Source organism: Trematomus bernacchii, unplaced genomic scaffold, assembly GCF_902827165.1.
Source record: "Trematomus bernacchii unplaced genomic scaffold, fTreBer1.1, whole genome shotgun sequence".
NCBI lineage: Eukaryota > Metazoa > Chordata > Actinopteri > Perciformes > Nototheniidae > Trematomus > Trematomus bernacchii.
This window is the reverse complement of record NW_022987784.1, coordinates 1538189-1549740: the sequence shown is the minus strand read 5'-3', so window position 1 is coordinate 1549740 and position 11552 is coordinate 1538189. Positions and strand designations below refer to the sequence as shown.

Genomic DNA, 11552 nt, shown 5'->3' with positions numbered 1-11552 from the left:
GCTTTCAATTAAAATTTCATACAATCACTCTTCTGGCATATCAAGAGTGAAAAAAAGAAGCAAAAGCAATAATATAGTGGCCAGTAGTGCATTCAGTGGAATAGCCTCCTTTTGGGTGCGATAGGAAAAAGAAGTGCCTCTTACCCCATCATAGTATTTGCTGGCATACTGGTAAAGCTGATGGAGAGCCACTTGGGTGTTCAGTGTGTCTGTGTGAGCCTGGAGAACATGAATCACAATTTAAAGGTTAAGAAGAAAATGCAAGGAACTCATAAACTACATATAGTTAAATGAGCTATGTAAACACTTGCTTTCAGGTTTTAAAGAAACTAAAGGGAAAACAATCCAACCTCTGAAAGATCACACGTACATTTAAATTATAATTGATAACATGTCATGAAATAAAAACCTGGGTTTTCGATACCATTTATGCATTTGTTCAGCAAGAGCCACTCAATGTGTTCACGTTCTGAATTCACCTCTCTATAAAGCATTTATTGATAGTGGTGGAGCCCTTTCACACTGTATGTAAATTGACTATCTATTCACAAGAGATTGACAGGAAACTATCCCGTTTAATCTCATTGATATCAGCCTAAGTGTTCACTCTTCTACTTCTGAATAGGAACTGTATTACATTTCAGCTCGTAAAATCTGAAGGCTCTGGCTATCCAATTCCAGCTAGTGTTCAAAGCATTCAACAGGAATTTCCATATACGTTTGGCACACATTTAAACTAAACTTTAAGAAAAATCGGCAAAAGGAAATGCAAAATAATCTGCATTTTAATGTACTTACAACAACTACTAATACGATCATGTATTAGCAGTTGTTTCATTGAGTAAGCTTTAAGATGGGTTGGTTCAAACAGTACATGCATCTAATTCTCCAGTTGGGTGCCGTTAAAACCACTTCATCATTTATGAAACGTGTGCAACATGATGACAAACATATTTGCAATATTTCACATATTTTTGCATTTCCACTAAGTGTCTTCACACGCAAATAATAATGTGCATAATAACAGGTGGATGCAGACGCACTCAGTTAGCTGTTAAATGAAGTGTTGCAGTCCCCAAGCTGCACACCCTACTATTCACGAAACATGAAATCAGATCACAGTTGCTCGTGGCATGATGGGAAAACATTGACAGACTTCTCTATAAAAACAACATGACTTTGTATGGTCGCACTGCAAATACATACACCATCTGCTTTTCCATTGTCTTTCTCATCAAGTAGCTGCTGAAGGAAGAATGCTGTAGTTTTAAACCTCTATTGCTTGCTGTTACCCCAGTAACCACGGCTGTCACTTCATCAACACGACAGAAATCTTAAGGATTATAAGTTTAATAGCGGAGCAATCTAAGTGGCAGAGAAAATGACAGCAGTGCTGCTCACCCGTGACACCTCTGCCAGATGAGTGTTCATGTCCTGATCACTGACGGGAACCATCTGCCTGATGCCCCCGTAGTAACTACACAAACACACAAAACAGACACACAAAGAGGAGACAAGAGGTGTTAATAATCACATTACGTGTTATTGATACATCTTTTAAAACTGAAATGAAAACAACAAGATGGAAAGAATATTGCTTAAAGGACTTACTCATCCACCATCTTCTTATATGAAGAGATCTCCTTTGCATAGAGTAGTTTGTTACTTGGAGAGTCCTAGAGAGAAGGAAAAGTGGATGGTAAAAAAACAATGGCACTCAAGATTGATTGACCTTTGGCATCCCTTCTTCTCAATCCTTTTTATTTCTCGTGTAATCCTTTTTGCTCTCATCATCTCTGTCTGTTTTCCCATCTTCCCTCTTGATCTTTCACCTCCACACCCTCCCCCCCCCCCCTTTTCTCCTTCTCCTCCTTCCTGTTTTCACTCACCCGGCTGAGTTTGTGCTCGCTCTTGGTGCAGGCATCCATGAAGGTCTGTGCGATGACGGAGAGCGAGGCGTCCACCACTTCAGACACGTGCACGTCGAAGGTGAAGTGTGGATTCTTGAGGATGTTCACCCAGAACCGCAGAGGAAGGCTGCATGGGGGGGGGAAGGCCATGAAAGCGGTTCATCACTGTGGCTGTTACTGCTTCTGAAGCCACATTACATCGATGAATTCATTTGAGTCAGAGAGGCATTTTATTTGGGAGAGTACTTGCCTGAGGTGCAATTGAGTGCAGTACAAGATAATAACAGCGATAGAGAAAAGCCTTTTTTTGTTGGTGTCAGTTTATCAGTACAATACCCTGGATTGTCAGTTTATATTACTACTTCATATGATGCTGACCTCTCTGGGAATCATTGCTGTTAAGTGAAAATGAAAGAGAATAACCTCAGACAAGACTCTTTTGTCTTAATAACAAAAGAGATCTGAGCAGGTCAATGATGCTTGCCTTCTGTAAGCCACTACAAATGCTCATGTTACACCAACTCAACCTAAAGCACCGCCGACATAATGTAATGCTGTGGAGCACGCTTGCTAATTTCCCTTCTGAACAGTAAAACGCACACTCCATCTGTTTCTTTTCAACCTCATGTTAGCTTGTGAATTCAAAAGAGCGCCCAAAATACAGTAGCTCCCCGGAAACTTTCTTCCCTGATCGGTGCAAACACGGCGTCTTCTGAGACACGAAGCGCACACCGTGTAAAATTCATAGTGGTTTGGTTATATCTCCGGGGAAGGCTGCAGTGAGAATACAATAGAAGCATAAAAATAGCAATGTTGCTATAATCACAGAATTAAATTAGCTTGGGACATAATTACCATGTTTGTTTGTTGTTGTGCCTCATACACACATTCATATTTAATACATTGCCCTCAGTTGATTTGATAAACAGAACGGGTGGATGCCGAATGTGGTAGTAAGTAATTACATCGCTCATCTCCTGTCCTTGTGTGGATGCTCTCTTTCCAGTCTTACGTCAATCACTGGCATCTACATGCAACACGTCGTCTTGTATGCTTGAGCCTTAGCCAACGTGACACTAAATTATGCACTTAAATGTCACTTGGGAGCAGGGGGATTGCAGATGCAAACTATGTGAGCAGGAATTCGGCATTTGTATTCAGCTCTTTCTTGGATAAGTACGTTTTATTTCTTGGAGAGATACTGTATCTTAGGCAGCGCGATGTGTGCTATTGCTCAGACAGCGTTTGTGCAAGTGGAGATTTTAGCTTAGTACATTTAAGGTACTTGTACTTTCCTTCAGTAAGTATTTCCATTATATTGTACTTATACTCCACCACATTTCAGAGGGAAATATTGTACAATGTACTTCACTTGATACCATTCATAGATAGTTTCTAGTTAAAAGATAATCCAGAAGATTTAACATGAAACGTTATATTTCTTATTATAACAACACGCTATTAAAGCGGTTTCCAACCTTCACAGAACTCAGATGTCTAGGACTTTTTAGCAGTTCCACCAATTAAAAACAATCCTCGAACATCTTCTCTTTGCCTTGTATTTTAAACTTAAGTAGGGGTCTGAGTACTTCCTCCACCACTTAGTATATACAAATACAAATGTGAGTGACCATCAGTGCATGCAGGCGCTCAGTACTCGTACCTATTAGTCTTCCAGATATGGATGGTCTCCTCATCCACGTTGTTGTGTTTCAGCGCCTGCTCATCCAGGAAGTCAAAGAAATATTTGACCGCCGGTGGCACCACTGTCCCAGAGCACAGCACGCTGCGGAAGAAGTCATCCACAAACTGCTGCAGTGTTCCCTGAAAGAGTCCACAAATAGTGTGAGACAGAGAGCAGAGACAGAAACATCATAGCCTCGAGACATAACTACTTGCACGCAATGAGAGTGGAGTTATTCAGGTTTCTTCTGAGAGTATGTTTGCATTTTCTGCCCTATCCGAAACCTAGAAGCCATCAATTTAAGTTGGCTTTTTTAACAGAAAACCATTCCTGGAAAAGCATATTTGCTTTTTCGCCATGGTCAGAGCATTACTAGTTAACAAATATCCGATTTACTAAATGTCTTTTTACCTTGACGGAAAGGAGTCGTGTTAAATAGATCTCTGTAATGGCTTTGGTCATCGACTTGTCTTTTATGCTTCCCCGTTTAGATTTGATCTCATCCATTTCGTCCAGCGGCCTCACCAAGTGGAACACCTTGTCATCTTCCAACAGAGCATTTCCTATCAGAGGGAAAAACAACACTTTCTTCTAATAATCCAGCTTGTTATTTATTCATGCACACTCTCACAGAACATATTCAGATGATAAAAGGGGGGTGGGTGTTTGAATGTGTATGCAGTGGAAATGCTAAACAATAAACCACTCTGAAATGCACATTTTGAAAGGCAGAGGATAAAAGTGCGTATTATTGGAGCATAATCTGAAAGTGTGCTATACATAAAACAACATGTATTAGCATGTTTAATGAGAGCGGGGATGTTGACATAAGCCCCGGGGAAAAAAAACAAAGGCAAGCATTGTACTCAAGTTCACACACCTGATCTACGCTTGAATCTACAAGTGTGTGTTTGTGTGTACAGTATAAGTGTATTTAGAGAAACATACGCTCTTCATGGTTTTCCTGGTTCTGGTCATAGTTCTGCTGAATGGAAATCACTTTGGACAACACTAATGTGGCGTTATCCCGCACCTGAAATGCACATAAGAGTCTTTTGTTAGACAGAAAAACACATCAAACACAACAATATACAATTACTTCACACAAGTTGAATTGAATAGGTACTGCTACTGAGGTCAGCAGTCTCTTTCAGCGCCCCAGAACTAATTCATAATCAATGCGATTGAGTGGACAGCAACAGTGGGTCTTTATTGGGGGCCTTTTCTTTGGTGTCAACCCATTATTGAAGCCACAAATACTGTGATTAGCACTTCTCTGACACAACCAATGAATCTATAGCAGCAAAGTTGTCCTCTAACAACAACCACGAGGTCATCAGCGTGTAGCATGAACAAAGGGAGAGAAGTACCTTTGAAAGAGGGGGATTTAAGTGACCGAAAAGCAGGACAAGAAGGGGATATTTGCAAGTGACCTTTATTTTCCGAGGATCGATACAGTGCCAAGAAGATTTAGTGGCCTTCTGTCGACATTGAGAGCTGACAAGAGCAAACTAAGTCCAGGCAAATTCAACGGGCTTGGGGGTGAGACATTTAAAATTGTAGGCATGTTTCTAAACTGACTAATGCAACCAGTGAAGGAAAATGGCTATAAATGTTGTTTTGCATTGTTTGAATTATGGACACAAACATGTTTACAGTTTTGCTTGACAAAAAGGCAAAAGAACAGGAAAACAGCAAGAGCAATTCTTTAACAGTAGCATAAAATGCCTTCCAGCTACTGTGAAGTTCATTAAATAAGAGTCAGGGCAGCTGGTTCCTTCTGTTTCCATTATTTGTGATGCAGCTTCATATTTAACAAACACATGTGAGAGTGGGCTACATTTTTTCATCTAACTCTCTGCAAAAAATCTAATAAGCGAAGTACCAATATGTTAAAATGTGCTTTTAAGAGGAAGTCATAAAGAGAGATGATGTGCAATAAAAATCCCCAGCTGGACTTGAACCAAGACATTAGGATTATGTAGTCAGCAGCTTAAACCCCTTTGTCACTAGGGCATGTTGGGAATTTATTCCCCCCAAAAAGTGCACAGTATACAGCCAGTTTGTTTTCTTGAATGCCGCTGTCATGTTATCGCCATGCGAGTCGGAAAAAAACATATTTTTACACATTCACAGATTGATTTGTTAGTTAATAGTATAGACATTAAACATTTAGGAGATTTAGATTTCATACATAGCACTGTGACACAGGATGTAAAGCTCAGCCTCTGGCGTGGAAATAGGCAACCCCATTCGCATCCACACGCCCACGTTCAGCTATTTCCTTCCTCTCTGCCTCCTCACACCCCCACTATATATAGTCTTGCCTTTTTTTTTTTTTTTAATGTTTCATCAAGACACTGAAATGTCATCAGTACTCACGTTGTAGTGGGCCAGAGTGTTGATGCGTTTCCACCTGCCCTCCTTCTGGGAAGTCAAGTCCAGATCTGACAAAATCTGCCCTGTTGAACCCGGACGCCACTCTGTGGTGAAGACAGGAAGAGAAGTCACACAAATACCCCGGCTAGATGGAGGTGTTCAGCAATGTCTGCCAATAATTGTCACTTTTTTTGCCCCTTTTTTTGTTCTTTCTTTCTTTCAACATGTATTGCATTTATTTCATCATTGGTCACTGCTTCCCTGAGGTTATTCTGTAATAATGTGGTCTGAAATAAATCCCGCTACCCATCCCACTGTCTGCTGGCTCGCTCTCTCTCCTGAGATTTACGGACACACTCGAGTTAATTTTGGCTGAGAAAGTGACAGATAAGTATTTTCTGAATAATTTCAATCTTTTCTTAACTGTGATTTGCACCGCAACATTTTCAATTTAGAAAGAAATTCCAACACCATTGCAAACCTGAGCTTAACTTCCTCCGTGACATTTGATTCATTTACGAGTACCACCAAATATAAGGGGGTTATCTTTCTGATTCACCATGGAAGAAGACGGATCTCTGATCTACAGCCTGCTTGGGAATAAAAAATGGCTTTGATGTTAGAAAATGTCTATAGAGCTTTTGCCTTTCAAGTCAGTCCCCAAGGTTTCTAACTACAGTAGCGAGCAAAACTTTGTTTAGGGATGAAGGCTTTCTTTCTGTTGCTGACACTTAACAACTTTGAATCCTTGGTTAAGCTTTTTATTGCACAAACGGAGAGAAAACATCAAACTAATCTATTAAATGAAGTTGGAGTTAAATAAATAATCAATTATCTATTTAGATGAACGCATTCTTGTTTAATTTAAAAGGCATTTCTGTCAGGACTGAAATAGCTACTGCGTTTTGACAACCTCACCACTCCCTGTAAGCCTTACAGTATTTATCATTGTTCTACGTTTTCTGCTTGGGCTCACCCTCCTCCTATGTGCCCTCATTTACTCACCCAGTGTGACACTGTCGACCTTGGGCCGCAGGGTGTACGGCAGGTTCTTGTACACCTGCTCTATGATCTTGTCCTTCACCTGCGAGATGGTGTCACAGGTCAGCACCTTGACGGGCGTCACATCGGGACCCTCGCCGTGCACCAACACTTGCAGGGTCTGACGAAAAACACACAAACACAAAAAGAACACACATTGAGCACCGTGTGGTAATGTGAAATATACATGCAATCACGCACACAAGTGACAAATATGCAGAAATATTCAAAAGGGGACAGAGGACCCGGCCATCAACACACACCAAGTCCCTCTGTCTGGATGTTGTCGTCATGGCAACCGGATTTATGTAAGCACACACACCCACACACACACACACACTCTCTGTGGTGACACCTGAGAGGTCTCCTGTCACCTTGGCCAGTTAATGGCCGAGGCTCAGCAGGAGCAAGCTGTGACCCACCTCTCCTCCCACACTCAGTCACTCTGTCAGGAATAACTAACTGACCCTTGACAGATTCAAACAGTGGGCAGGCAATCCATTTGCAATGGCAACCTCATACATGTAAGCCTGTCTGCATTTGAGTTGAATGGGAAGAGCACGCTGTGAAGTAAAGCCGATAGGAAACACTGTGTCTGACTGTGAAATCTAGCTCTTTGCGTCTTCTCCTCCTTCTGTAATTCAATCACAGGAGGCGATCCATCACGGCGGGAGACGTGTAATTCGGGCTAATTTGGTAATTGTCCCCGACAACGCCATTACCCATGGGTCTTTTTATTTTTGCTGACTTTTAACAGAAAACAGCTGTGTTCACATTAGCTGCCATTATTGAAACACGATACCACAGCGAGACACACAGGCTTTACCTCACTTCCCTAAGCTGCCCAAATGGATCCGGAGCGGGCGCAGGTTGGAAGGTCGAGGGGAGGTGGAGCAGGTGGCTGTTAGTCTGCGCTTGTAACGTCTTGTAATACTTTCACCTAAGCCTTGCATTTCAACCTACACTGTATACACTTTCGAGCTGAGAACATTGACACTGAAAATGGATGTCACACAAAAGCAGGCAGTCGCCTTGGGGGTTTTGGGTGGTTACCATGGCAACTGCCCTTGTGTGTGTGACTGCGTGCGTGTTTGTGTGTGTGTGTGTGCATGTTTTTGTTGCTCACCAGGCACAAAACACTATGCAATTTCAAAGCAGTGTGTGCAGTTTTTATGACACTGATTTTAAAAGTTTGTACGGTTGTGTGTGCGTGCGCGTGTGCGTGTGCGTGTACGTGTGTGTGTGTGTGTGTGTGTCGATCTCACCAGGACGGAGTACTCTACATCGTCGCCCAACAGGCCCGTGTCGTTGAGGGTGTACTTGGCTTTCTTCACTCTTACGTCCACAGGCCCTTTCTCGATCTGGTGCTTGATGGCTCGGAACAGTTTGTACAAGGGCTCGCCTGCAGAGTCCTGATACAAACACAAACACAAACACACACACACACACACACACACACACACACACACACACACACACACACACACAGCTATTCAGAAGTTGTCTCAGATGTTGTCAAGGAGCTAATTGTTATGATTAGCCATTGAAAGGACAGATATATGCACATTATCAATACCCGGCACTAATAACAAAAATAGAGAAATCAATTAACTGAGCCCACAGTTTAATTCTGCTGCATGTCATTACACCAATGTTCTCTATTAGCGATAAAGTATTTCAAACATAAATGTATAATTATCACTGAATAAATCCGCCAATTTACTCTGACTAGAATGAAGGAAAAAGCTTACATATTGAAGTTGATACATTTAAGTAATAATACATTCTTGTTACCCTCAAAAACTGGTAGAGGCAGATAGACATCCAGTTGCAAAGCATCCTTTCCACCACTGTCTCTGATCTGGAAAGACAGATGTAATTAACCGTTTTTGAATGCCATTATAAGAATAAAATTGAACCATTGTGTGTTATATTGCTGCATGTTAATAAGTAGTACAGACATGACACTCGATTAAGAAATTCAAGAAAAAAAGTGACATATTTCATTAGCAGTGTTAATATCATGACATCTAAACTCAAAAAGAAATTAAAAGCCAAGAAACTTTTAGAAATCCTCACCCATGCTTTATGTGAGCCAATGTTATTGTTTTAGCACTTATCTTTACATATTTGTGAATATATTTTAAATATTTATCATGATTTAGGTTAAAGTCTCTGTACTGTGTTGAAAGTCGAGGTAATACTTATTCAAGCCCATTTCCATGGTATTTCGTTGGAAATGCCAGTACATCTAGGAAAATGTCAAACTAGGAACATTCTGCACAACTTGTCATGAGGATATTTTTAATTCAAAAATCCTGTCAGTGGTCACTTGACGGATCGCCCACTGTAATGTCATACATCCACTGGTGGCGCCGTCGTTAACTGCTAGCATGCCTAATTAGATGTCTTGTATATAAGGAGGCTTGTGTTGGCACAATGGCCTAATCAGCATAATGAGCCTCTCCATTGGGGGATAATTAAGATGTGTGCTTGCACAACAGCCAGTCACAGCGTGCCTCGGCACAGCAGACAGTTCAAATCACAACCCCCCCCCCCCCCCCAGCAGTGATGAGCGACTGTACTGTCAGACAAGTGGGTCCTGCTGAGGGAGTGCTGGCCGCCTCAGAGGAAGATTTGACCTTGACATTATCGCTAAGGTGTAGGAGGGAGTGAAAAACATACAATGCTAAAATTGGGGGTTGTTTTTTGAAGGCTATTTACTTCAATCAAATTAGTCAGCTGAATGTTTACACAGGAATTATGAGATGATGCCAAGGGAGAGAACACAGAGCAGTTCATATTATGCAATAGAGCAGAAAAAAACGTTTCACTATGTGGCAAGATTCTAAAAATACCAATTAATTTGTTATACTAAAATAAGTTAGAATGTCATACCAATTACAGCATTTTTGTAATAAACAATTTATCTATTTTCTCAGTGAAAAGGGCAATTATTCAAATCTAATTTGGGTAAGATGATGGCTGCAGGTGATTTACAATTCAGGTGATGAGAGTTTCTCTTGATCAGGATTAAGAGCTGGACCTTATTTATTCAATAAACCTGGCCCAATATTTGGTATAAACCTCATTTTATTTTTTTGAAAAAGGTTCCTGCTTTAGAACTATAACATTAAGCAACTTGCAGAAAGACAATATAATGTTGCTTATGTATTCAAGGCAATCAAAAACAGCATGGATCAAAAGTAATTCCTTGCCATGGTCAGAGCTATAGGATAAGAAGATGAAGAAGAAGATGATGAAGGAGAACAGCAACAGAATGATCACACAGCACTCTGTGCTTGGACTCGGAGTGAAGAAAACCAGAAGGAGAAACAGAAGGAGGAGGACTGGGACAGATCAAGCAACAGTCTGGCTCTTGATGGACTACAGTAGTCAGTGCAAAAATCACCCGAAAACATGGCAACATAATGAAACAGTCCACTGCCTCTTGAAGTGAATCCCAGTCCTCCTATGGTTAATTATAATGCTGCCAGGGTTTAGATATGGAGTGATTCTGATTATAGAGCTGAGAAAAAAGGACATCTTATGATCTCAGGGGCAAAGGTTGCTAGAAAACATTGCTCTGTGATGATGTGGGGACAGCTAACATCAGCATGCTAGCATTATCCCAATGGCCTAGATAATATGCTGACTCGTTATTAGAATTAACCCTGAGGGTGACATGAATGCCAGGAAATATTTTTCTGAAATCTATCAGCTGACAGGATATTTTACTAAAAGAGGTATCACTAAAGACATTATGCATTATGGTCTATTGGGAGCATAAATGTCAAACTTAGTGCAAATCCATCCTGTGGAAGTAAATAACTGCACAAGTGAAGCCTTTAAAAAGTTACATGTTCACAACTGTCAGTAGGAGTTATGCTGTGGGGTTGCTTCGTATTGTGAGACAGAATTGTGAACTTGTTGCACTTAATTTCCATTTCTATGCTGGCATCCCTCCAGTCTTATTGATTTCCGTGGAGGAGGGGAATTGGATTTGCCCTAACCACTCACTAGAGAGCATTGTATCCGCCTCATAACGTCATTTTAAGTCAACACTGTCACATATAACCAAACTAAATTAAAACAAACTCAAACAAACTACAATGATTGATATGATAGATTTGTTTTTCAAACCAAGAATGATGCCAGACACAGCAATCTGCAAGCATGGTTAAGTAGCATTCAAGTTATGTTGTTGCCATGATATTTTAGCATTTAGACAACTTAGATATTAAAGGTGGGATAGGTAATTTTGGAGAAACCAGCTCGAGATCGCTAGAATTTGAAAATATACAGCCGGAAAAAATCTGCCACTTCCTTACAGAGCCCCTCCTCCAACACACACGAACGCGCACATGACCAATGAGGGCACGAGATAAGTTTGTGCCCCGATGGAAGGCTGACAGGCAGGTAGGCCATCCAGCTATTTTAGCCGGGCCGGCTAAAATGATTGGTCGTGCTTTTTACAGTATTACGGCTTCCACAGATGACATTTTTTAATGGATTTTTTGTCAAAGCACTTAAGATAT

General features: G+C 41.0%; 1 protein-coding gene across 2 annotated transcripts in view; it reads right to left on the bottom strand.

Moving 5' to 3' along the window:
* Positions 1-11552, bottom strand: part of plxnb2b (plexin b2b) — a 115798-nt gene that overhangs the window by 3377 nt on the left and 100869 nt on the right. For both annotated transcript variants that reach the window (XM_034149423.1, XM_034149424.1), the window contains exons 27-37: positions 8809-8875; positions 8280-8426; positions 6979-7135; positions 5977-6077; positions 4543-4627; positions 4006-4157; positions 3574-3734; positions 1890-2037; positions 1612-1676; positions 1402-1477; positions 145-219 (exon numbers count right to left, since the gene is read on the bottom strand). In XM_034149423.1, the coding sequence (XP_034005314.1) occupies positions 145-219; positions 1402-1477; positions 1612-1676; positions 1890-2037; positions 3574-3734; positions 4006-4157; positions 4543-4627; positions 5977-6077; positions 6979-7135; positions 8280-8426; positions 8809-8875 (1234 nt within the window). The remainder of the gene's footprint in view (positions 1-144; positions 220-1401; positions 1478-1611; positions 1677-1889; positions 2038-3573; positions 3735-4005; positions 4158-4542; positions 4628-5976; positions 6078-6978; positions 7136-8279; positions 8427-8808; positions 8876-11552) is intronic.